A 26,094-nucleotide genomic window follows, 5' to 3' on the forward strand; every position below is an offset into this window, starting at 1 on the left:
ACACCTGTAATGCTCCTTTATAATCACCCAGTTACGTTGTGACGTTTGGTAGCACCCAAAGTGTTCCTCCGGCAAACGGGAGTTGCATAATCTCATAGTCATAGGAACATGTATAAGTCATGAAGAAAGCAATAGCAACATACTAAACGATCATGTGCTAAGCTAATGGAATGGGTCATGTCAATCAGATCATTCAACTAATGATGTGACCTCGTTAATCAAATAACAACTCATTGTTCATGGTTAGGAAACATAACCATCTTTGATTAACGAGCTAGTCAAGTAGAGGCATACTAGTGACACTTTGTTTGTCTATGTATTCACACATGTATTATGTTTCCGGTTAATACAATTCTAGCATGAATAATAAACATTTATCATGATTATAAGGAAATAAATAATAACTTTATTATTGCCTCTAGGGCATATTTCCTTTAATGTTCCCGGATTTTGCGTTCCTTACGCGGTTGGGTTATAATGGGAACCCCTTGATAGTTCGCCTTGATTAAAGCTTTTTCAGCAATGCCCAACCTTGGTTTTACCATTTGCCACCTAGCCTCTTTTCCCTTGGGTTTCCGGAGCCCGAGGTTCATCTTATTTAACCCCCCCCCCCCCCGGGCCAGTGCTCCTCTGAGTGTTGGTCCGAATTAGAGTCCTGTGCAGCGCCCCCTCGGGGAAACTCGGGGTTTGGTTTTAGTTGTATGGAGCGCTCATCTGAGTGTGCCCTGAGAACGAGATATGTGCAGCTCCTATCAGGATTTGTCGGCACATTCGGGCGGTGTTGCTGGTCTTGTTTTAACCTGTCGAAGTGTCTTGAAGAACCGAGGTACCGAGTCTGATCGGAACGTCTCGGGAGGAGGTCTATTCCTTCGTTGACCGTGAGAGCTTGTCATGGGCTAAGTTGGGACTCCCCTGCAGGGATTTGAACTTTCGAAAGCCGTGCCCGCGGTTATGGGCAGATGGGAATTTGTTAATGTCCGGTTGTAGATAACTTGAACCTTAACTTAATTAAAATGAATCGACCGTGTGAGTTGCCGTGATGGCCTCTTCTCGGCGGAGTCCGGGAAGTGGACACGGTGTTGGAGTAATGTTTGCACAGGTTGTCCTTTAGTTTCTCGCTCGCGCTTTGCCTCCTCTTCTCGCTCTCTTTTGCGAATAAGTTAGCCATCATATATGCTAGTCGCTTGCTGCAGCTCCACATATATTTGTACCTTACCTTACCTATAAGCTTAAATAGTCTTGATCGCGAGGGTGCGAGATTGCTGAGTCCCTGTGGCTCACAGATTACTATTACACCAGATGCAGGGCCTGATGATTCCGCTCCAGGTGACGCGCTCGAGCTCAAGTGGGAGTTCGACGAGGACTCTCAACGTTACTATGTTTCCTTTCCTGATGATCAGTAGTGGTGCCCTGTTGGGGGTGATCGGGACCGTGTCGCATGTTGGGTTGTCTTTTATTTTGGCGCCGTAGTCGGGCCATGAGTGTTTGGATGATGTAATGTTATTTATGTACTTGATTGACGTGGCGAGTGTAAGCCAACTATGTTATCCCTTTTATTATCTATATTACATGGGATGTTTGTGATGATTGCCTGACTTGCGACATATGCCTTCAATGCGATTATGCCTCTAAGTCGTGCCTCGACACGTGGGAGATATAGTTGCATCAAGGGTGTTACAAGTCACAGATTACTATTCCGCTCCATGGGGCCCTCCGAGATAGGTGGCCCCACCCGGTGGACCCCCGGGACCCTTCCGGTGGTCCCGGTACAATACCGATTACCCTCGAAACTTTCCCGAAGGCCGAAACTTGACTTCCTATATATAAATCTTCACCTCCGGACCATTCTGGAACTCCTCGTGACGTCTGGGATCTCATCCGGGACTCCGAACAACTTTCGGGTTATCGTATACTAATATCTCAACAACCATAGCGTCACCGAACCTTAAGTGTGTAGACCCTACGGGTTCCGGAGACATGCAGACATGACCGAGACGACTCTCCGGTCAATAACCAACAGCAGGATCTGGATACCCATGTTGGCTCCCACATGCTCCTCGATGATCTCATCGGATGAACCACGATGTCGAGGATTCAATCAATCCGTATACAATTCTCTTTGTCAATCGGTATGTTACTTGCCCGAGACTCGATCGTCGGTATCCCAATACCTCGTTCAATCTCATTACCGACAAGTCACTTTACTCGTACCGTAATGCATGATCCCGTGATCAACCACTTGGTCACATTGAGCTCATTATGATGATGCATTACCGAGTGGGCCCAGAGATACCTCTCCGTCATACGGAGTGACAAATCCCAGTCTCGATCCGTGCCAACCCAACAGACACTTTCGGAGATACCTGTAGTGTACCTTTATAGTCACCCAGTTATGTTGTGACGTTTGGCACACCCAAAGCACTCCTACGGTATCCGGGAGTTGCACAATCTCATGGTCTAAGGAAATGATACTTGACATTCGGAAAAGCTATAGCAAACGAACTACACGATCTTTGAGCTATGCTTAGGATTGGGTCTTGTCCATCACATCATTCTCCTAATGATGTGATCCCGTTATCAATGACATCCAATGTCCATAGTCAGGAAACCATGACTATCTTTTGATCAACGAGCTAGTCAACTAGAGGCTCACTAGGGACGTGTTGTGGTCTATGTATTAACACATGTATTACGATTTCCGGATAACACAATTATAGCATGAACAATAGACAATTATCGTGAACAAAGAAATATAATAATAACCATTTTATTATTGCCTCTAGGGCATATTTCCAACATGACACTGGTCCAGATGACTCTAAATCTCAATCTGGATACATATTGAAAGTGGGAGCAATTAGCTAGAATAGTTCCGTGCAGAGCATTGTTGACATAGAAATTTGCAAAATACTTACGGATCTGAATGTGGCAGACCCGTTGACTAAACTTCCCTCACAAGCAAAACATGATCACACCTTAGTACTCTTTGGGTGTTAATCACATAGCGATGTGAACTAGATTGTTGACTCTAGTAAACCCTTTGGGTGTTGGTCACATGTCGATGTGAACTATGGGTGATAATCACATGGTGATGTGAACTATTGGTATTAAATCACATGGCGATGTGAACTAGATTATTGAGTCTAGTGCAAGTGGGAGACTGAAGGAAATATGCCCTAGAGGCAATAATAAAGTTATTATTTATTTCCTTATATCATGATAAATGTTTATTATTCATGCTAGAATTGTATTAACTGGAAACATAATACATGTGTGAATACATAGACAAACAGAGTGTCACCAGTATGCCTCTACTTGACTAGCTCGTTGATCAAAGATGGTTATGTTTCCTAACCATAGACATGAGTTGTCATTTGATTAACGGGATCACATCATTAGGAGAATGATGTGATTGACTTGACCCATTCCGTTAGCTTAGCACTTGATCGTTTAGTTTGTTGCTATTGCTTTCTTCATGACCTATACATGTTCCTATGACTATGAGATTATGCAACTCCCATTTACCGGAGGAACACTTTGTGTGCTACCAAACGTCACAACGTAACTGGGTGATTATAAAGGTGCTCTACAGGTGTCTCCGAAGGTACTTGTTGGGTTGGCGTATTTCGAGATTACGATTTGTCACTCCGATTGTCGGAGAGGTATCTCTGGGCCCACTCGGTAATGCACATCACTATAAGCCTTGCAAGCATTGCAACTAATGAGTTAGTTGCGGGATGATGTTTTACGGAACGAGTAAAGAGACTTGCCGGTAACGAGATTGAACTAGGTATTGAGATATCGACGATCGAATCTCGGGCAAGTAACATACCGATGACAAAGGGAACAACGTATGTTGTTATGCGGTTTGACCGATAAAGATCTTCGTAGAATATGTGGGAGCCAATATGAGCATCCAGGTTCCACTATTGGTTATTGACTGGAGACGTGTCTCGGTCATGTCTACATAGTTCTCGAACCCTTAGGGTCCGCACGCTTAAAGTTCGATGACGGTTATATTATGAGTTTATGTGTATTGATGTACCGAAGGTAGTTCGGAGTCTTGGATGAGATCGGGGACATGACGAGGAGTCTCGAAATGGTCGAGACGTAAAGATCGATATATTGGACGACTATATTCGGACATCGGAAAGGTTCCGAGTGATTCGGGTATTTTTCGGAGTACCGGAGAGTTACGGGAATTCGCCAGGGAGTATATGGGCCTTATTGGGCTTTAGGGGAAAGAGAGAGGAGAGGTTGGGCGCCCCCCCCAAGGCCTAGTCCGAATTGGACTAGGGGGAGGGGCTGCGCCCCCTCCTTCCTTCTCTTCTCTCTTCCCTTGCCTTGACTCCTACTCCTACTACTTGGAAGGGGGGGAATCCTACTCCCGGTGGGAGTAGGACTCCTCCAGGGCGCGCCATAGGGGCCGGCCCTCTCCCCCCTCCTCCACTCCTTTATATACGTGGCCAGGGGGCACCCCATAGACACAACAATTGATCCCTTGGATCTCTTAGCCGTGTGCGGTGCCCCCCTCCACCATAATCCACCTCGGTCATATCATAGCAATGCTTAGGCGAAGCCCTGTGTCGGTAGAACATCATCATCATCGTCACCACGCCGTCGTGCTGACGGAACTCTCCCTCAAAGCTTGGCTGGATTGGAGTTCGAGGGACGTCATCGAGTTGAACGTGTGCAGAACTCGGAGGTGCCGTGCGTTCGGTACTTGATCGGTCGGATCGTGAAGACGTACGACTACATCAACCGCGTTGTGCTAACGCTTCCGCTTTCGGTCTACGAGGGCACGTGAACAACACTCTCCCCTCTCGTTGCTATGCATTATCATGATCTTGCGTGTGCGTAGGAAAATTTTGAAATTACTACGTTCCCCAACAAATTGTACCTAACCTCTTGTAGGATTTGAGGGAGATTGCTAGCGAGCCACTGGTTGAGAAGCTCTTTTGCAATGAAGGCAAGGATTTCGAAAATCTTGACTAGCATGGACCAACCGGTGTACTCCCGGCTGGTGACATTGTCTGGTGGCAACGGGGTGTACTCCTAGACCGGGCCGCCGTACGGTGTCAATGGTGTGCGGCAACATACATGAAAAGTAAAAGTGGGAGGGTGGAAAAGGCCGAAATGGGAGTATCCAAATAGGTTTCGGTACTGGGAGGCAAGTAATGTGGGGAGGCGGGACGAAGGCAGAGTAGGACGGGAGGACTTTTATGATTGGTTGGCGTGCAACAATTGCTAACTATTATTTGCTTCGAAAAACAATCTATGTAATGTTATATCTCTTGTCATACATCCTTCTGTATTCATCTTAGTGTTAATTTGACTCATTTTCTGAATAAATTATAATATAGACAAGAATAAGTATCTGAATTGTTGCTATGGTGCCAATGCCAAGTCTAGCAGTGGATAAAAAAATTAACCTATGAAGTCATTTTTGTCTGTTGTATAGAGTATAACCATTAATTCGGGTGCTCTAGAGTAGTGGAGTAAATGAGCCAAGATTAAGTTCGAACAGTTGTCCTAGCCGTGCAAAGGTTAAGGTTTTCCTTTAATGTATAAGCTTCTAGGACATACTATAGCCATATAATGTTAACACTGAGAAAAATTAACCTGTGTGTGTGTGCGTGCAAGCGAGTGAGTGAGAGAGAGAGAGAGAGAGAGTAGAGGGTGGGAGAGTGAGCGATGTTTGGAGAGGGAAGGGGAGAGAGAGATATATGAAGAGTGGTAGACACAAGGGGGGCGAGAGACAGATATATATATAGTGTGTGAAAGTCAGGTTGTAAGGAGAGAGGGCACTTGCATATTACAATGAGACAGGGTGAAGAGATAAAGAGCTTTAGTGTGAAATATAGCACAAGTGCATAGTTACGTGTTTGAAATTCAAAGTGTGTTTTGATTGAGGTGGAATGAGGGAATGAGAGCCCGATATGTCACTAATTGAGGTGGTGGACGTGAACCTGGGCTACGGAGATAGTTGGTGGAGAAAGAAGAAGATGTTGAGTGATTTATTGGTAAAAAAATAGACCCCAAATGTGCACGAGAAATCTATAGGTACACGTTAACTTCATTAAATCTTCGACGGTGCGTGGTCATTCACGTAACAGTCAGGTCAGATACGCAACCGCACCCCCAGAAAAATTGGATCGCTCGAGGCGATCAAGGAGACGACTAGGGGTCCCTTGCGCGCCGCCGGTGACGCCGCCGGTTCCCTCTCTCTCGGTCGGCCGCTTCGGCGGCAGGAGGGAGGGGGAACCTTGGGTCTGTTCGCTAGGTTGGTGTGTGGTAGGGTTAGGATTGAGGGAGACGTTGCCGAGGCCGTTGCGGTGGTGTCGCGTCGGAATAAGTTTCTCCGGGCTCCGTTCGCGGTCAGGCGAGGCTTTTGTCTTCGTCTAGGAGCCAGCGGTGTTGGGGATCTCCGGATCTCGTCGAGGTCGCGGGCTATGATGGTTGGAGGTCCATCGGCACTGGCCGTTTGGGTCCTCAGATGGGCGATGGAGGTAGGGAGATGAAGACCTTTCTTCTTCCTTGTTGGTACGATTTGCTGTTGTTGTTCTTCTCCTTCCTCTGCGTTGATGCTGGTGGGAGATCCTGCTTTGCCCGGGCAGATGGCCCGGCCGCGGTGCTGGACCGGTCGGATGACTCGAGTTCTCTTTCTTCCGGAAGGGACACTTTTCGCGGTACTCAAAGCCAAAGATGGTGACGGCTGTTGCAGGTGTGTTGGATTGATGGCCATGTCCTCTCAGCGCTGGTGTCAAGAAAGGAGGAAGCAGCGTGGCGGCAATTCTATCGTGGTCGAAGATGATGACCTGTTTGCGACTGGTTGCATATCCTTCTGCTGCAGGGGTCTTCTTTCAAGATTCAGGGATGATGACACTGGGCTCCGGAGATTTTTTTGTGTTATGGTTGTCTTAGGGTACTCTAGATGTTCATGGTCCTTTGTTTTTGCGTTTCAGTGTGCTTGTAAGGGTCACCTACTCTGTACTGATTCGTGATTTGAATGAACAATTTCTAAAAAAAAACTTGATTAAATCTTCATACTAATTATATATATTGTTGTGCATGATGGTTATGAGTTGAGAAATAATTTTTTATTACATTTGCTGAAGTATAGTGCAAATGAAACTAAAAATAATATTCCTGATCATGTAAGGGAATATCTTGATTGCATCAAGTAGATCTTAGTTTGTAACATATAATTACATGACCCTATATATACATTGTACATTGCAGGTGATGTGGATTTCAATTATTTTGTAATTGTTGTAGGCTATCTTTTTTATACATGCGGAATATAAGATACATTATATGCGCAATCAGACAAAATATATACATGCAGAATTTGATTTGCAATGTATTCATAGACGCAATAAGAAAAATTAATAGCCCGTGGCAACGCATGGGCATTCTACTAGTTATAATATACTTTCCATCGCATTTACGTTCACTAGTTACCCAAAAGTTTTTTTTGAGGGAAAACACGAATATAATTAAACTAAGCTCGGAATGTCATCCGAGACAGCATCCAGAATACAACTTGGAGGAACCTCAAGCCACACATAGCACCTCTCGTCACCAACACCTAACTTAGCAAGTTTGTGGGCAGGCATATTAGCCGTGCGCCTAACCCAGGTAACTCTGGAGTCTAAAAAACCACGAAGGCGAGTTTTGAGCTCTTCGATCCAGGGCCCAACCAGAGACATGTTCTTGTTGGGGCTGTTGATCATGCCAACGATGCCCTGACTGTCAAGTTCGAGATGGATGCGCTGAACATGAAGATCCCTCGCCAAGTCCACCGCCTCCAAACTAGCCATAATCTCAGCAGCCTCCGGGTCAGAGATGTCAGGGAAGAAATAGCATGCTCCCGCCACAAACCCCGCGTTATGATCTCTGATAATAGCACCACCGCCACCCTTGGCACCTCCTCTGGCTAGGGCCCCGTCAGAATTGACCTTGAACCAACCAGCATCCGGGGCCTCCCAGCGCTGAGTAGGTTTGTCCATCGGGACACGGGCAGGAGTATCATGGGCCATGCGCCAGTCCTGCATGCAGCGAAGAACCCTAACGGAGATCTCCTCCGGAGCAGCAATCCGCTTGCCCTCCCGAGTCTCGTTCCTCGCGAGCCAAAGACCATAGATCGCCTGAACCATGGCCGCCCGCTCATCATCGCCCGCTTCAGCGAACCAAGATAGAAGCCACCGAGCCAGCGCCGTGTGAGTTTCGGAGTGGAGAGGCGGGGCGGCCACAGCGACGCCGTGCTTGATGCGGAGCAGATCCCAGAAAAGTTGAGAGTGAGAGCAGCCCCAGAACCTGTGGAGGATGGTTTCTTTCCTGCCCAAAAGTTTTACAATGAATCCAACAGCCTCAAACTACCCTTCCACTGTCGGAACTAGCGAAGTACCTCGTCTGATCTCAAAGTATTACAACCAAAATACCTGCCACAAGACATGTATTACGCACTCCCTCCGTCTCAAAATTCTTGTGTTATATTAGTCTAGATAGGATGTATCTAATACTAAAATATGACTTAATACATCCTTATTTAAAAAAAATTAAGACAAGAATTTTGCGACCAAGGGAGTACAACCAAGTAACCAAAATACATCACTTCTTAGGCATATGCCCACTGGAAGATTAAGAGTAGTGGAAGAGATCAGGAGGTGATCTTGTCGATGCGAACGTGGAGAGGCAACTCCTTGGACGCCCCAGCCCCATGTAGATACCGCGGTGGTACCGTCAAGAAAGACGTCAGCTCCTCCAGGGCGACGGTGCCCGGCGACGTGCTGCTCGTCGCCTCAAAGTCCGCCCAGATGGTGTCCATCTTGCGGTTGGCCGGCGGCGGTGGCCCGTTGGCCCACAGCTTGACCGAGTAGCGCGGCGACGGGGACGCGCCCGCTCTGATGCACACGACAGACACGGTGACCGCGGCGCCCGGGCCGTGCGCGCCGGCGACCAGGAGGAACGCGCGGCCGTCCTCCTCCCCGCGAAGAAGGTGCCGCGGCTCCGGCGACGCCTGTACCTGCAGCAGGAGCGCTTTGCTGTACGGGACGTCGTGCACGGGCACTGAGTGCAGCGCGTTGAGGTGAAGGAGGAGCGCCGGCGGCGGGCCGAGGAAGCCGCAGCCGGGCAGCGCGCAGGAGCAGGGCGCGTGCGGGCACGCGCTCCGGTGCTGGCCGGCCTCGTGGTAGGTGACGTAGCGCCCGCAGCCGTGGTGGTCGCACTGGACGCTGGCCGAGGAGACGAAGGTGTCGAGCAAGGGGCAGGCGTGGAAGTCGCCGCCGTGCTCGCATTTGCCGCACTGTTGCCAGGGGAGCTCCACGACGCAGCTGCCGCAAGCCAAGTGCCCGCCTTCGCACTGCATAGATCCATTCATCGAGGGAAGGAAATAAAATCTGTACGTGCAGCTGCAGCTGCTGTATTTGACTAATCGGGTGTTGAGTAAAGATAATTGGTCCGACCTGGAAGACGGGAGGCTTGAAGGGGCGGAAGCAGATGGGGCAGTGAAACATGTCGGCGTTGATCCTCACGGTAACATCCATCCTCATCCTCATGTCGCCGCCATGTCCTCCTCCTCCTCCTCCTCGGACGGCTGCTTCATGCACAACCATTTCTCGCTTCACCGGGCCATTGGGCAGCTCCAGCTCCATGGCCGAAGCCGCCGAACTAGCACCCTGCGTTCTCTCTCTGGTGTCTTTGGTGAACGGCTGGAAGCCTCGAAGAATAATTAGAAGAAGAAGAAGAAGAAGAAGAAGAAGAAGGGTGACTGGGACTGGGAGAGACGTTTTCCCCAACCGGTCGAACCCCTTCACGTGGTTCCCGCACCAGACAGAGCAGTCCTACTCACTTCATCCCTTCCTCTGCTGCCGAAAAGAAGCAGGCAACCGTGTTAATGTCTGGTCGATTGATTGATCGACGGTCGTCAAAATGTGCAACCCAAACGCCCGACGACACGAACGACACACAGCTGTATGCCTGTATCACTAGTTCAGAGTTCAGCGCTCCTTCAGTCAGAGCAACTCCAAAGCCCGACCCATTTCATCCGCCTGCGTCCGTTTAGATCAGCGCGGACAAAAATGGTGGCCCAACGCGCCGACCCAAATCCAAATCACGTCCATGTCGTGTCCGCGCCGACGCATTTGCAGCCCAAATTTGCGCCGTTAATTCGTCGGCGCGGACGCCGAACGGACGCTTTGCGCGCCTTCTTGCGGTTCGTCGCGTCCTCACATGGCGGCCGTCCAACTACCCGTTGCTCATATGGTCAGCTTAATTTATAACGATGGGCCCACGCGTCAGCGACGACGCTCGTTTTTTTTAAGCCGACCGTGCGGCGGGACCGTCCTCATCCAAACTCGCCGTCCACATCTGCCATCTTTTGCTCCCTCGTCGCCGGCAACCCTAGCCACCACAACCACAACGAGATAGGCCTCTTCTCCGGCGCCAGCGGCAGCAAGGCCAAGGGCAAGTCCCCCGCCACCCCTTTCCTCACGCCTCCGTTGGCGCCGGCGCCTCGCCGGCAGAGGCAGCGCGTGAACGTGCCAGTGCACCAGGTGGAGTGGCACTGGCAGCACCGCCAGCCTCTGCCGTATCTCAACGTGACGCTGCCGCACGACTGACATCTGAATCCAGATAGGATCCCAGTGCCGGCAGCGCCGCGGTCGGCTCGTGCTCACGCGGAGGAGGTGCAGCGCCGGCAGGCGCTGCTGACGCCGAAGCAGCGCAGCGACCCCGCCTACGCAACCGACTCACCCAACTGGGCGAGGTGATTCGCCTTCGAGCACGAGAAGGCGAGGCGACGGGGCGTGCGCGAGGTCGACCGAAGGTCGCCGCCACCGGCGCTCGTCGTCCGCGAGGAGGACCAGGCGGCGGAGGACGCCTACCAGGAGACCCTTGCGGCCGTCTGCCGGGAGAGCGAGGAGAACGAGCGGCGCAGGGCGGAGGCGGAAGAGGAGGCTCGGTACGAGGCAGCAATGGCGCAGGCCCTTGCCCTCTCCGCGGCGGGCGACAGCGTGGTGCCGCCGGTGGCCCCGCCGTCCCCCATCAAGCCGGAACCGAAGCCCGAGCCGTCCCCCATCGAGCGCTACTCCTGGACGGGAGTAGCGCGCGAGTGGGTACGCGCGCCGCCGGTCTGGATGGGAGCGACGCTGGCGCGGGAGCAGGCGTACCTCGAGCACTGGCGCAAGATCAGGGTGGCCGAGGAGCGCCGCGACGGCGAGTACCTTGAGATGTTCGAGCGCGACCTCGAGGAGGAGTAGCGCGAGGCCGAGGAGGAGACGCGCCAGGCCGCGGCTGCACAGGCGGCTGCACAACCCCCCGCGTCGTCACTGCCTGCGCCGGCACAGCCCGACATGACGGCGCTCTGGAACACGGTGTTCTCCTGGGCCGGGCCGGCGCGGACGCTCATCGACCTCACGGACCCGGAGGACGACGACGAGGACGCCTAGGGCAGCGCGCCGCCTCGTAGTTTAGGCTATTATTATATTATTTTTTAAATGCAAATGTGGACGCGTGAACTCTCGTCGGCCTTCGTGACCGGCTTTAATGTTTAATTAATGCTGTTTTTTCTTTTTAGTATGCATGCGTTTAATTTTCTTTTGCACCGTCAAAAATGGGTTCAGGCCAGCGTTGGGCGCACACGCCGACCCAAATGCAAAAGCGGACATCCGTATCCGTCTGGCCGATCCAAACAGACAAAAAACGGACGAAATCGCCGTCCGTTTGAGTCGACCCATTGGAGTTGCTCTCAGAGCTTCTCCTCTCCTCAAGTCCCTGTCAAAGAGTGACACCAAAGTTGCAACGGTAAACAGCAAAATGAACAAGCATAGTGTTTTTTTTATAAAAACTTCACATCTATTCATCTTCAATCATGACAGTATAACGAACATCCATAGAAACATCTCAAATAATAGATCTTCAATCATGACAGTGTAACGAACATTCATAAAAACATCTCAAAACTATTTGGTGGTGACGAGTGGTACACATTCATTGCATCAGTCGATTTTGAGGTAACCTTTGCGTAAGGTAGTCCTCATCCTCAACTAGTGAATTCTCTCTCTCTTTTTTTTGGCTATTCGCTAGGGGCTTTGTTGGATCCGAGCAATCCTCTGAAGTCTGAAACATGTTCCATCTTCTCCTTACACTCAGCCCACACTTTGTTAGAGTTGGGAGTGGATACCTACTGAGCCCACTGAGCGAGTCTGGCTCACACCACATCGAACAACGGGTTCTAAGAACAAGCTTGGCCCATGTTGCCCCAGAGAAATAGTGTTTTTATTTGTTTGTGTTCTAGTAATAGTGTTTGTCCACCTACCTTGCTATTGTCTATTTTATTATTTGGCTAATCGTTCTTTTTAAAATAGTTCTCATCTGATTAAAAACAAATTTAATACGACATATTCCAGTAACCACATACCTGTAAACAGATCCATGATAGTTTTGCAACCTTGTGACATAAATTTAAGACAACACATTTTAGTAGTGCATGTGGGTGGAGAGCGCACTGCATATAATAGCGCACACCTTATACATATATCATCGTCGTTGAGAGTAAAATTTTGAGGGAGTTTTAGATGCTTTCTGCGGAATGGGGGAGCTCCCCCACCTAAATATATTGCTCATGCTCACACCAATTATAACATTTCTAGAGATAACACGTTAATTAAGCATGGTATATATATTACACAGGCTAATGCCTATCATGCTTCAAGCATGAGTGTGTAACTGATTCACCAATGCGTGTGTTTACCATGAACAAGATTGAACACCGGTTAATCATGGCATTAGGATGAACAGTAGAGTAGATGTGTGAAGGAACTCGCGCTCATGAATTTATGCTTGCATGCATGCTCCATCTATATAATCTCACCTGGTATCTTACTCCGGTTCTTGCCATGAATCTCCTGGAGAGAAACTTTGAATTTGTATCTGAGATAGCGGAGCAAACCAAAGCCAACTTTACATTGTTACATTGTTATGCCTTGAACCTTATTTAAGTCTAGCAGCGGAGCGATACTCATACGCATGTCTATGATTTGTATATTTATGCAAAGCCTCGTTCAAATCTAGCTGGTAGGGGCATGTCTACAAGCCTTATCTCCATTAGAGGGAGGTGCACTCCTCCAGCTGGAAGATACGATGCCGCTGGCCAGGTCGTAGAGAATGTGAAAATTTTGCTGCATGATGTTGCCAATGAATGTCGTTTCGTCATTGGCGGCACATTGTTCCTTTCATCCCCCAAAGCTCACCGCCGCATGCACATCCTGATGTCGTCCACGGGAACCCAGTATTTTTTGAAAGATAGCTGAGAGCAGCGATAAAAGCATTACAAAGGTGGAGATCCAGAGATCAGGGAAGAAAGAAAGAAGAATTAAGGTAAAGGTGCATGCCCGTAGGCCAATCCTCATGTCGTACACGGGAGCCGGTAGATTGCCGAGACTCCAGGATTGATTTTGGACGATTTCATTCATTTGTGCATTGATCAGATTGTAATAGTTAAACTTCCTATCATTACTAAAAGAGCTTCCTTCATCAATATTTCAATCTTCAGACAAAAGCAGTCAGCTGTCCACATAAACCGCCCACGATGGTGCCACACTCACAATCGGCTCATATTTTTTACGGTCCGTCCCAACAAAAGCTACCTGGGATAACCCCTTACACAGTCGGTTTTGGCATCGACTGCAATATGTAGCAGTACGAAACTCGCTCCACATTCCACATTTGTTTCCTTTCTTTAAGAAAGGATATCTGTATATACATGCATAGCAAAGTGAGATAATGTAGTATATACATGCAGTCATTGGTGCAGCCAGTCTTCGCGTTCATCTACCGCGTTTAATTTACCTAAGAAAGATGTCAGAGAATCAACGGTGATGCAAGACGACACATCTTCTTCCCAGCCGAGCTAACATCATCAAATTTGCATGTAGATTACCATGAATCTTGACTGCGATGGTGCGGAGTTTTATTACAGGTAAGAGCAGCGTGGTGTGCGGTCATCTAGAACTTCACCTTCTGCTGGGGGTGCGCTCTTCTCAACAATCAACCGTGCACCACGCCAGCAAATGCCCAAAGTTAGCTGCAGTTGTCATCTCGTCTGCCCTGGTGATCGAGTTCACGCCAGGATCTGACATCTCTGCAGTTCTCATCCCGTCTCGCCCTGGTGATCGAGTTCACGCCAGGATCTGACTATCTCTGAGTCTATAATCCCTAAGAGAAGCTCAAAATATTTCAATCGACTTTTGTTTGCCCATTATCGGCATCCGGTGATCCATCTGGAAGGAGACCCAGGAGAGGCAGAGGCAGCAGAGAGCTGAGGTTGCAGATGACGATCAGCAGAGCCAGATTTTCAAAGTTGTCCTTGGTGACTCCTAGAAACTGAGTTAGGCCCGCGCCCACCAGACCGCCGGCAACACTTCCCGCGTTGGAAATGGACATCAGTGTGGCAAACAATGTCGCTTCCACTCCCAGAGGACACAATCTCGCGGCCAACACCAACACGGGCATGAACGAAGCCTAACAAACAATTTTGGACATCATTGATGTTTGTGTCAGAAGAGTGTAATCATAAATGTGAAAAGGAGCAAATGCAAATGCGTAGTCCCCGAGTTAACTAATCATTGCAATAGTGTTCCATACCTGACCAAGGACTGTGAGAATCAAGGAATCCCCAATGGAGAACCATTCATCACTTATCCCCAGCTTCCTATTGAGCCCAGTGACAAGAAGAACCTGGAAGTGGAAACACACAAGACCTAAGCATGATTTGCCAACAAAGAGTAAGTAGGACTGCTAGAATAAGTACGCAGAGAAGAGGACCTGTGTCATTCCAAGGGCAGAACCTAAAATTGTTGTCACAAGAAAGATTTTTCTTAGTGGAACTGCCTTCAGGAACGAATTATATATTCCGACGCCCAGCAAGGATGCAACAGATGTAACGAGTGTGACACGCCCTAGAAACTCTGGAGTGAATCCAATCTTGTTTGTGCTGAAATTCAATAGAGTAACATAATCAGCCATATTAAAAAGATGACGATCACACAAAATACTAAGGTACATATGTACAACCAAGTAGCTTACGGTCCTGTTCCCTTTTGTATTTAGAGTTTTGTAACACTAGCATCTTAGAAACTTCATATTTTTCTTCAGAATCCAAAAGTATGTTTACAGAATATAGAGCCAGGTCTAACAGAACAATCCATAGCAATCAAGTAATCAAATAATCGAGTCTGTTGAACATACACGAAATAAAACATGGCAGAATCCGACTGTGGTGTCGCTTGCCAAAGGAATATGAACAAAGTAGGCAAGAAAATGTTCGGTTGCTTTACAGCAGTCCAAATCTGCCTGATCTGCTGCTTAGAGCTTTCAATCAACCTTGAACTTGAAAGTGAGATGGAACGTTCCTCAGTAGGCAAACGCTTTTCATTTACAAGAACTGCAACAGCAGATGTCATCAGGGGTAAAAATGCTGTAACACCAAAGACAAATCTGCATTTAGTGAAACACCTGATCAGTGAAGTGTAATATGAGAGGTGTCATTAGCTTTTACAAAGTTCCTTCGCGCCAAGGAGCAAACCTTACACCATAAGTATCCACAAGAGAACCACTGAAGTATGCGCTCACAATTGCCCCAAAGGCTGAAGATCCCCAACACAGTGACTGGAGAGATCCAGATGTGCTCTGTGACTCACCCCGAGCTCTCTCAACAACCATAGAATCAACCACCTGCAGTATTTTCACTTCTCGTTAATGACAAAACAAACTACGAGTACTAACACTAGTATCTTGACATGGGTCAAACACAAAGATGAGCTCATTAGGTACAGAAGGAGATATTTCTGTTTTTAGAATATATTTCAGATATTCTTTCTGAACTTTTGACAAGTGAGGCCCATACTGAGTTGAGTTCTTTGAACAATGTATCAAATATCAACATAAAATAAATTGCATATATGATCTATGTTGAGCTCCTTATGATTTAAAAAACAGTTCAAAATATATTCGGAGCATCATGAATTACATAATCCTCCTATTATCAGGCTGTGTCATGATAGCACGTGCATATGACTGCTGCTACAGGGGATGACCAAACCTAACGGAAATGCTAGCAAGTTGTGCTCCACTTGAAACAGTAAAAGCATTGGATCAGACCATCCCATTATGGACCAATTCGAGCTGTACTCCTAAAGGGGTTTATCATTTTCTGAATGTCAAACTGTCAAGGATTAAACAAAACTGAGTAACTAACTACTACACCAGCAGGATGTTTGCTTTATTTATAAAGCAGGGTGAAAGCCTATTTCGAGAACTACTACACCAGCATAATTGATGATCAATTCAAAGGAAAAAATAAAATATTGTGAACATACTTTTTCTGCTCACTTACAACATCAGAGAAGGCAACTGCAAGAGATCCAAGAATAATAGAGAGCGCTGCACTGTACTTGTCATCCACAATTGTTGCCATCAAACTCCATGAAATTGCTCCAAGGAGTCCTGGTTTTTTTTTTAGAAAAGGAGGATGACCCCCGGCCTCTGCATCTGGGCGATGCATACGGCCACTTTATTAATTATTTTCACAAGACTTTACAAAGTAATACAATAGTAAGACTAAAGCCGCCGTCTAAGCAACAAACTGTCGCTATACCTATCCAGTTGATGAAGGGGCGCAGATAGCCTGAGCCTAATACCAAACAGACATCGCAGCCAAACATAACATCTAAGACCTGAGGTCCCATCCAGGACGCCTGCCGGGCATGGGTCTCACCGGTCCGGCGTGCTCTCATAGGCCGCCGCCGCCAACTGCCACCGCTCCATCTTCAGATAGAATGAGGTATGACCTTCTTCGATATCCAAAGAGGGGGACGGAGTCACTGCATCATAAATCAAAACAATATAGTGTCATGATTCAAGTACGTGCAACATAAAAGAGCAGTAGGAATGAGATTTGATATTTCGGTGAGACCTGATAAAACCAAAAAGAGGCTTGACCAACCACGCCAAGGCTGAGAAACCAATTATAACTGCAATCTAGATAACATGAACCAAATTAATCTCTGTGCCAGCAGGTATTGCCCAAGGTTTAAATTGTTACAAGAAAAAAAAACTTTTGACATACACTCATACTATGTTTTAACTCAACTGGAACAAAACCATGCATGCGTAGAGAAACTTGAAAAAGATAACCGTATATAAAGAAAAAAGTTATAACTACAGCAAGAAAACAAAGATAGTGGCAGCCATACCTCTGCTGGATCAAGCTGAAGATCATCTTTCAAGTAAAAGCTGACAACAAGTCTGGAAAGGCCCAAAACTCCTTGCACAAAATAAACAGTGGCAACAACCACGCTATCTGGGGACAAATCCACCTGAATGCCTTCGAGTAACCTGACTTGGACTTGCTACTGCATAAACCATCTGTCCCGCGTTGATTGTTTTCCCATTTTTTTTTTGGAGTATAATGTCCGGCCCTCTCTTTCATATCGGTCTTTTGGTTGCATCGGCTAGAGCATGCACTTTTACATGGTATCAGAGTCAAGAAGTCTTGAGTTCAAGATCCGGCTGGCGCAATTAAATTGCAGCCCACTTTCGATCCACGTTTAGGCCTAAGGAAGCCACACGTGAGGGGGGGTGTTGACGTATAATGTGCTGCCTAGTCTCTTACATCAGATCAGTCTTTTGGTTGCATTGGCTAGAGCATGCACTTCTACATAGTATCAGAGCCAAGAGGTCTTGAGTTCAAGACCCGCCACACGTGAGGGTGAGTGTTGACGTATAATGTGTTGCGTAGTCTCTTTCATCAGACCGGTCTGATGGATGAACTGGTTAGGTGCATAAACTTACAACCAACAAGTTCAGGGTTCAAAACCCAGTAAACGCAATAAATAATTGTGGCCTGCCCCCCCGCTTACGCTGCCCACGTCATATAGCTTCAAAGGAGCATAGACGTGAGGGGGAGTGTTGGAGTATATTGTCCGGCCCTCTCTCTCAAAATCTCCATTCCTAGTGTCCCCTTTAGTCGAAGTTGTCTGAATTACTGGCCTGCACTTCCTACAGCACATAATATGATAGGAATGATAGTGCATCTCACAACATTGTCGAAAACTAAATATTAAAGAAGCTTTGTCCAAGAAGTACAAAGCAAAAACACCAGCCCATGACATCAGGTCGGCAGTGCCACCCACCCGCGTCCACCGCTGAGACCCATTGTGCCACGCCGTGGTTGATGCGGTAGATGCAACGCAACACCGCATATCCCCAATGTTGTGTAGCCATTCCTGATGTTTTCTGAATTTACCGTTCGCCAGGTATAGATGAGTCTGCGCTTTAAGTAATAAAGCGCCCCTTTTCGAAAAAGTTGAGTCTGGGCATCATTCTGAATTCGCTCACTTTGCTAGGTTCTTATAATAAACATATAGGCATTTCCCACATTTACATGCATCGCATTTAGGACGTGGATTTTTAGAGCACTTGCACCCCGGCCCTGCTATCCTAACTCTTCAATACCACTTTAAGATCCGTGCGGCACAACTAACTTTCTATATGAAATTTTCCCTTTTTTGTTTCTCTCATATAAAACATATCTTGAAGTTCAAAGCTTTGCAGTGTAGCAAAACTTTCTAACTAGAATCTAAGATAAATCTTTCAGATTTTTTTATCAAACATAAATATATAGTCCGGCATAAATACTAGAAAAATGTTTTTTTAATCAAACAAAACTTATTTTGTATATTTATGTTTGACAAAAATCTGAAAGATTTATCCTAGATTCTAGTTAGAAAGCTTTACCACGCTGCATAGATTTGAACTTTAAGATATGTTTTGAGTGGGAGAAACAAAAAAGAGAAATGTGCTTGCATGAATCGCGATGCAGAAAATGGATGGCTAGATAGAGAGGGCCTGGAAGCAGGTGCTCTATCTCTACTCCTAATGTCTGAGTTGGTGAATAGTATCCATGGTTTATTTTCGTCCATTTTATTTCGCTGGTTTTTTTGGTCCCTCCCCCACCACCACTCTCCATGCCGGTTTATGTTTCTCTTCGCTCTTTTTTTAGCAAAGCAGCACTTTCCTAAACTTTCCTAACTTATTTAAATCAACCAATCTCTCTTATTAATGCAATTTATTTTAGAAAACAAATAATGGATTTTCTGGAGACAAATAATGGATTTTATGGAAATTAACATGTAAATCTCTACCACATCTAAAAAAAGTAAGGTTCCTTTTGTCCTGCACAATCTTCGTCCACCCCTAGATTCACACCCGCCCGCGTGAAACAGAACTACAAAAAAATTTGGGTGCACATCTCACCTCACCAAACAGAAAAAACCTAGCGCTACTGCTTACCTCTCGCGTGTACGAATTGGGGCAGCGGCGGCCGTCCAGAGCCTCCCACAACGACACCAACGCCCATCTCATTTATGCGTCTGCACTATTTTCCATTGCATCAACCTTCTCCAGCGCGTGTTGGATCGATGGCATGCGTCTCTGCATGTGTGTGCGAGTGGGCATACGTGATTTGTCCATGGCGGGCATGCGAGTGTGCTGTGTTGGGTGTGTTTGTCCCGTGGATGCCCTGTGCACCTGTAGGATCTAGACGGCTATCTGTCGCCGAGCTCTGCCATCCCGCACCCTAGGACTGACCTCGACGACCTGATCAGAGCAGGTTCGAACCGATATACCTTTTTTTTCATGGTCTTCCCACCCCATCCCCTATCATCCGATGCATCAAGAATCGAGGGTCACGGCTAATATAGGAGGGTTGATGATCTATAAGCAGCAGATCAATGGCCATGGAGATGGAGCCTGGAGCCAAGTAGCAGCTTTCCGGTTTAAGGTTAGGTTATTTGTTCTATTGTTACAATTGTGGGATCATCGATTTTGACTCTCAGTGTAACATATGGCTTATTTTTCCAGCTTGTTGACCTAGATGGTTAGCATCGCCGCCGCTAATCAAGAGCGCGGGGGGTGTCCAGGCGTGGCTGGGTGGTGACCTCGTGCAGATTGCAATCTGGAGGTAGGAAAAGGAGGTGCGCGTGTGTTGTGTTCAGGTACTGCATGCTTGCAGCCGATTCATTTATGAGAATTGTAACTTTCTTTTCAGTTTCCTCACAGCAATCTCTTATTGTTTGCAAGGAATTTGAACTCTATTTCAACGCTATCAAGATCCCATTGTGCTGCACCATCAGATTGTTACCATTTTGCTGGAGGAAGTTTGATATGATTTTTCATGGAAGGTATTGAGAGAAGGAGAGATTCAACACACATTGCATTAGCTCAGAGGCTGGGTTTATATACAGTTACAAGACCACAGCCGTGGCTAGATCGTGTGCCACTACGCCTACCACTGCGCCTACCACTACGGCCACTACGGGCACTACCACAGTCTAGCCGTGAATACAACTGCACAGGCTGAGAGCATTGGCAACACACGCACACACACAGACTACGTCTGCTGACACCCCCCCGGCAGTCGTGACGTCGGAGGAGGAGACACAAAGACTGGAGCGGAATTCTCTGAAGATGTCTCCTGGCAGCCCTTCAGTCATCACGTCGGCGAACTGCTGTCGCGTGGGGACATGCAGAACGCGGAACTCGCCCAACGCGACGCGCTCTCGAACGAAGTGGATGTCGAGCTCGACGTGCTTCGTGCGCCGGTGGTGGATAGGGTTGCTGGAGAGGTAGACTGCTGAGATATTCTCGCAGAAGACCAGTGTGGCGGAGCGCACTGGGCAGAGCAGCTCGCTGAGGAGCTGCCGGAGCCAGACGCATTCGGCGACTGCATTGGCCATGGCGCGGTACTAGGCTTCCGTGATGGAGCGGGACACAGTGGCCTGTCGTTTGGACGACCAGCTGACGAGAGCGTCGCCAAGGTAGATGCAGAACCCTGAAGTAGAGCGGCGTGTATCCGGGCAGCCAACCCAATCGGCGTCGGTGTAGGCGCGCAGGTCGAGGCTCGTCGAGGCATGAAGATGGAGCCCGAGTTCGGTGGAACCTCGAACGTAGCGAAGCACATGTTTGAGCAGAGCCAGATGCCCGGCGCGCGGGTCGTGCATGTGCAGGCACACTTGCTGCACTGCGTACGCCAGCTCGGGCCGCATGATCGTGAGGTACTGCAGGGCACCTGCCAGGCTGCGGTACGCAGTAGGATCATCAATAGGCGGGCCGTCGGCAGCGAGCAGCTTGGCCTTGGTGTCAACTGGAGTGGCGACGGGCTTGCATGTGTCCATGCCAGCGCGCTCGAGGATGTCATCCGCGTACTGCTCTGGGAAAGAAAGAATCCTGACGGCGAGCGAGTGGCGCGGATGCCAAGGAAGTAGTGCAGATCACCGAGATCTTTCATGGCGAACTCGCTGGTGAGCTTGGAGACGATGCGGTGGAGAAGCGCAGCGCTTGATGCAGTGAGGATGATGTCGTCCACGTACAGCAGCAAGAAGGCAGCATCCGCACAGTGGTTGTACAGGAACAGCGAACTATCAGAGCGCGTGGCGCAGAATCCGATCATGCTGACGAAGCCGGCGAACAACAGGAACCAGGCCCGCGGCGCTTGTTTCAGGCCGTACAGGGACTTGGTGAGCCGGCATACATGATCGGGTTTGGCTGCATCAACAAAGCCAGCGGGCTGCAAGCAGTAGACCTCTTCCTGAAGATCACCATGGAGAAAAGGCATTTTTCACGTCGAGTTGATGGACGGGCTAGCGCCTGGAAGCAGCGATAGTCAGAACGGCGCGAATGGTCGCCGGCTTGACAACGGGCGAAAAGGTCTCACCGTAATCGACTCCTGGGCGCTGTCGGAAATCGCGGACAACCCATCTCACCTTGTACCACTCGAGCGAGCCATCGGCGCGAGTTTTGTGGCGATAAACCCATTTGCCGATGATGAGATTAGCGAGGCGGACGAGAAACCAGCTCCCAAGTGCGATTGCTGACAAGAGCAGCGAACTCGTCGCGCATCGCGGCGAGCCAGTTTGGATCGTGGAGCGCGGCGCGAACGGAGGTGGGGAGCATAGAAGCGCCGGCAGGCGGCGCAGTGTCGACGACACAGGCGAAGTCGCGGGCATAGCACAGGTTGGGTCGGAAGACCCCAACGCGCGCACGCGTGACGACACCGGGAGGTGGCGGTGGCGCGGGCGGCGTTGTGGAACCGGTAGACAAAGAGCCAGCCGATCTCAGCATGATGGAACACGTAGAAGATCCAGCCGAATTTGAATTAGTGGCGCGCGCGGTGCCAGACGGGCCACACGGGCCGTGCGATGAGGATCGAGGGCGGAGTTTAAAACAGGGGAGCGTGCACACGGCAGAGAGGCAGCCCGACCGTTGGATGGCGATCCAGCGGCTCCGTTTGAATGGAGAGACGCGGGCGGGGTCCTAGCGATGGCGTGAGAGGGCGAACGCAGGGGCGAACAGAGCCCGCCGGCGAGGGGTGGAGAGACGGGAGGGGGACACATGGGGCGGCGATGGTTGGTGGAGCGATGGCAAATGGAAAGGTGTGCTCATCAAACCGGACATGCCGGGAAGTAAGGACACGACCAGAGGCGCGATCGAAACACCGATAGCCGCGGTGATTGGACGAGTACCCAAGGAATACGCAGACCACAGAACAATGATCAAGCTTGTGGCGAGAGGTAGCCGAGGTGTTTGGACAGCACAGGCAACCGAAACACGGAGGGGAGCGTAATCAGGTGCCACTCCGAGGAGAAGTTCGTGCGGCGTCGTGGGTGAGCTGGCATGACATGGCTGGCGATTCAGCAGGAAGTGGAGGTGCTGAGAGCTTCAACCTAGAAGCGGGGCGGTGTGGAGGAGTGGAACAGGAGGGCACGGACACCATCGTTGAGGGTGCGCAGAATCCGCTCAGCCTTGCCGGTCTGCTGACTGGTATATGGGCAGGAGAGACGTAGGACAGTGTTGTGAGCAGCGAGGAGAGAGCGGGTTGCAGCATTGTTGAACTCGCGGCCATTGTCGGTTTGCAAAGCGAGGAGAGGGCGCCCAAATTGAGTCTGGACGTACGCATAAAACTGAGCAATGACAGATAAAGATTCAGATTTGTGGCGTAAAGGGAAAGTCCATACATAGTGCGTCTAGTCATCGAGGATTACAAGGTAGAACTGATAACCAGAGACACTCGCGACAGGAGAAGTCCAAACATCTAGATGCAACAATTGAAAAGGAAAGAAACTACGACTATGCGATTGCTGGAAGGGAAGGCGCGTGGGCTTGCCCAGACGACATGTGCGGCATGAGTGTGGCGAGGACTGGGTGCAGACGAACTCGAAGCCGGCGATCGGAGCACGCCCAGGGTGGTCCAGCCGTTGGTGCCAGAGGTCAGTGGTGACCGCGCCAGCGAACGGGGGAGCAGGGCGAGATGGGGATGCACCGGTCACTCGATAAAGATCGCCCTCGGAATCACTAGGGAGAATCACCATCCGGCTGCGGAGGTCCTTCACAGAAAAACCAAACTCATCAAATTCGACTAAAGCTGAATTTTCTCGACAGAGTTGTCCGACAGAGAGCAGGTTTTTGATGAGGGAGGGGGTGAGAAGAACACTACAGAGGGCGAGAGGAGTGGTGTTTGTGGGGAGAGAACCAGTGCCGACGTGTGTGATGAGGAGATGAGTACCGTCACCAACGATAACGGCGGCGTGAGGGGAGAAGGGACGGAGAGAGGAGAGTGTACCCGGGTTGGACGCCATGTGAGCTGCAGCACCTGAATCAAGGTGCCAGTCAGAGGTACTGTTGGATGAAGAGGGGCCTGATGTAGCACTGTGCAGGGCCGCCTGAAGCGACGCCATGTCCCAGACTGGCTGTGGCGAGGAGGAGGCGGTGCAGGGGCGTAGTCGTAGGGCAGCGGTGCACCGGCAGCCCCCTAGTAACCGTAGGCCAGGCGGCAGGGGGTGCGGTAGGCATGTCCATCATGGCCTGTTGATGAGGAGTACCAGGACGGGGCCCGAGAACGCCGGCGCCATGGGCACGCCAGGCGACTGGCCAGGCCTGGACGAGCCCGGTCCAGGAGTTCGCGCCCCGATGCAGGAGCGGGGTAGCCAGGGGGAAGGCAGGGCGGCTGCAGCCCGGCGGAGCTGGAGACCCCCCCCCCCCCCCCCCCCCGCGTGCCCACGACCATGTTTACTCCCGCGTCCACGCCCACGACCAACGCCGGAGGAGCCGGGATCTGTGAGCGGAACGGGAGGTGCTGGTGCGACGAGACGAGCGACGACGAGAGCGTGGGCACTCTGGTGGCGCGCTGCCTAATCAGCGCGAAGTTCCTCCAGCAGGAGAAATGAGCGCGTCTCCATGAAAGAAGGGAGAGGATCGCGCGACGTGATGTGGGGAATGGCAGCATGGTACTGACGGTTCAGGTCGCAGACCAGATGAAAAACCTGCCGCGGCTCGGAGATCGGCTGGCCCAGATCGCGAAGTTGGTCCGTGTAGACCTTGAGCTTGGTGTAGTATTGCATGATGGTCAGGTCCCCCTGCACGAGGGCATGGTATTCCGCGTCAATGTAGACGGCGCGAGAGAGTTGGTTCGCACGGAAGATGGCGTCAACGGCAGCCCAGACGGCGACAGCGGTGTCCTCGGGCTGCATGACCGCGTCGAGAAGATCCGGCGAGATGATGGAGGAGAGCTAGTGGACGACGGCGTGATCAGCCATCACCCACTCGGGATCGTCGGGGCGATGCAGGGCGTCGACGTCGACATGGTCGTGGAGGCCGAACATGCCTAGCGTGGTGTCGATGTGTCGGCACCACTGGGCGTAGTTACCGGCGGCGAGATTAAGCACCACTGGGACGAGACGGCGGATGTCGACCGTCTGAAGGATCGAGGGAGGAGCGGGCTGCGCCGCGCGCGCGAGAGAGCACCCGGCTCGGCACGTGCAGGGGCGATGCGGAGAGGCCGCGGGAGCGTGTGCGCTGGGTGGAGGGGCCGCGGGCGCACCATCGGTGGGCGCAACGGCGGTGTCCAAGGCGGCGTCGGAGCTAGCGGCGGAAGGAGGAGGGGTGTGGATGGGGTTAGAGTTCATGGCAGCGGAAGAAGGATCATGCGCGAGAGGAGCATCCTCTGCGTCTGATATCATATTGAGAGAAGGAGAGATTCAACATACATTGCATGAGCTTAGAGGTTGGGTTTATATACAATTACAAGACCACAGATGTGGCTAGATCGTGTGCCACTACGCCTACCACTACGGCCACTACGGGCACTACCACGGTCTGACCATGAATACAACTGCACTGGCTGAGAGCACTGGCAATACACGCACACACACAGACTACGTCTGCTGACAGAAGGATTCACCTGTATTAAATGCCTTACTGAACATAGCATTGGTTGCTTGATTAGCATTATTTTTTGAAGGACAAAACTATTGATTCTTTTTGGCTGCAGCAAAAAGTTTTGGATGCAGAGCTGGGTGGTTTATTCATAGTACTAGCAAACATGCCTGTGCGTTGCAATGGGTGAAAAAAATATACATCTTTAACCTAATTTTGACACGGCAACCCTTTTAAAAAATAGCAGTGCAACGATCTGTGGTTTGCGACAGTGCAAATGCTAATTATGATAAAGTAGGGTTTCATCTCTCTGTAAGACACTTCCTAATTTTCCTAGTACATGCAAATGAATAACAGATTTGAAAGCCCAAACTGCACAGGTGTCGCCCATGGGCTGTGGCATAGTAATCTCACAATGCACGTTTGTCGGTCCCCTCATGATCGGTCGGCCCGGCTCTTCGTTGGTTTTTTGCTCCTACCTTTTCTACTGTTGCATGTTGGTTTGCTATAATAATAGGGGAGAAGACATGCCTATTTTTCTCATATTTTTTATTTTGCTGGTGAAATCAAAAGTCCTCAAATAAACAAAAACATTCATACAAAGTAATTTTGTAAATTCAAAAAATCCCTAATTTAGAAAATGTTCGTGGTTATTTTAGAGAAATAAACAAAAAAAGAAAAGAAAAAATGAAAAAGCAAAAAAGAAATGGGAAAATCCCCAAAAGGTGACCAGTAAAAAAACCAGAAAAGAAAAAACCAACTGAAATCTTCTAGGTTCTTCCTAAAATCGATGGAGGGTTAATATATGTGTGGGGCCACTTA

At 49.5% G+C, this 26,094-nt stretch overlaps 1 protein-coding gene and 1 pseudogene across 1 annotated transcript; both read right to left on the reverse strand.

Annotated features, from left to right (window-relative positions):
• Window positions 1-8,662: 8,662 nt before the first annotated feature.
• LOC125555889 (putative E3 ubiquitin-protein ligase SINA-like 6) lies at window positions 8,663-9,688 on the reverse strand. The gene is made up of 2 exons (XM_048718697.1): window positions 9,468-9,688; window positions 8,663-9,364 (listed from the first exon to the last, which is right to left on the reverse strand). The coding sequence occupies exons 1-2, from the start codon at window positions 9,654-9,656 to the stop codon at window positions 8,663-8,665; spliced, it is 891 nt and encodes a 296-aa protein (XP_048574654.1). The 5' UTR covers window positions 9,657-9,688.
• Window positions 9,689-13,578: 3,890 nt separating this feature from the next.
• Window positions 13,579-20,798, reverse strand: LOC125506987 (annotated as a pseudogene).
• Window positions 20,799-26,094: the final 5,296 nt, after the last annotated feature.

This window comes from Triticum urartu, chromosome 5, assembly GCF_003073215.2.
Source record: "Triticum urartu cultivar G1812 chromosome 5, Tu2.1, whole genome shotgun sequence".
Classification (NCBI taxonomy): Eukaryota; Viridiplantae; Streptophyta; class Magnoliopsida; order Poales; family Poaceae; genus Triticum; species Triticum urartu.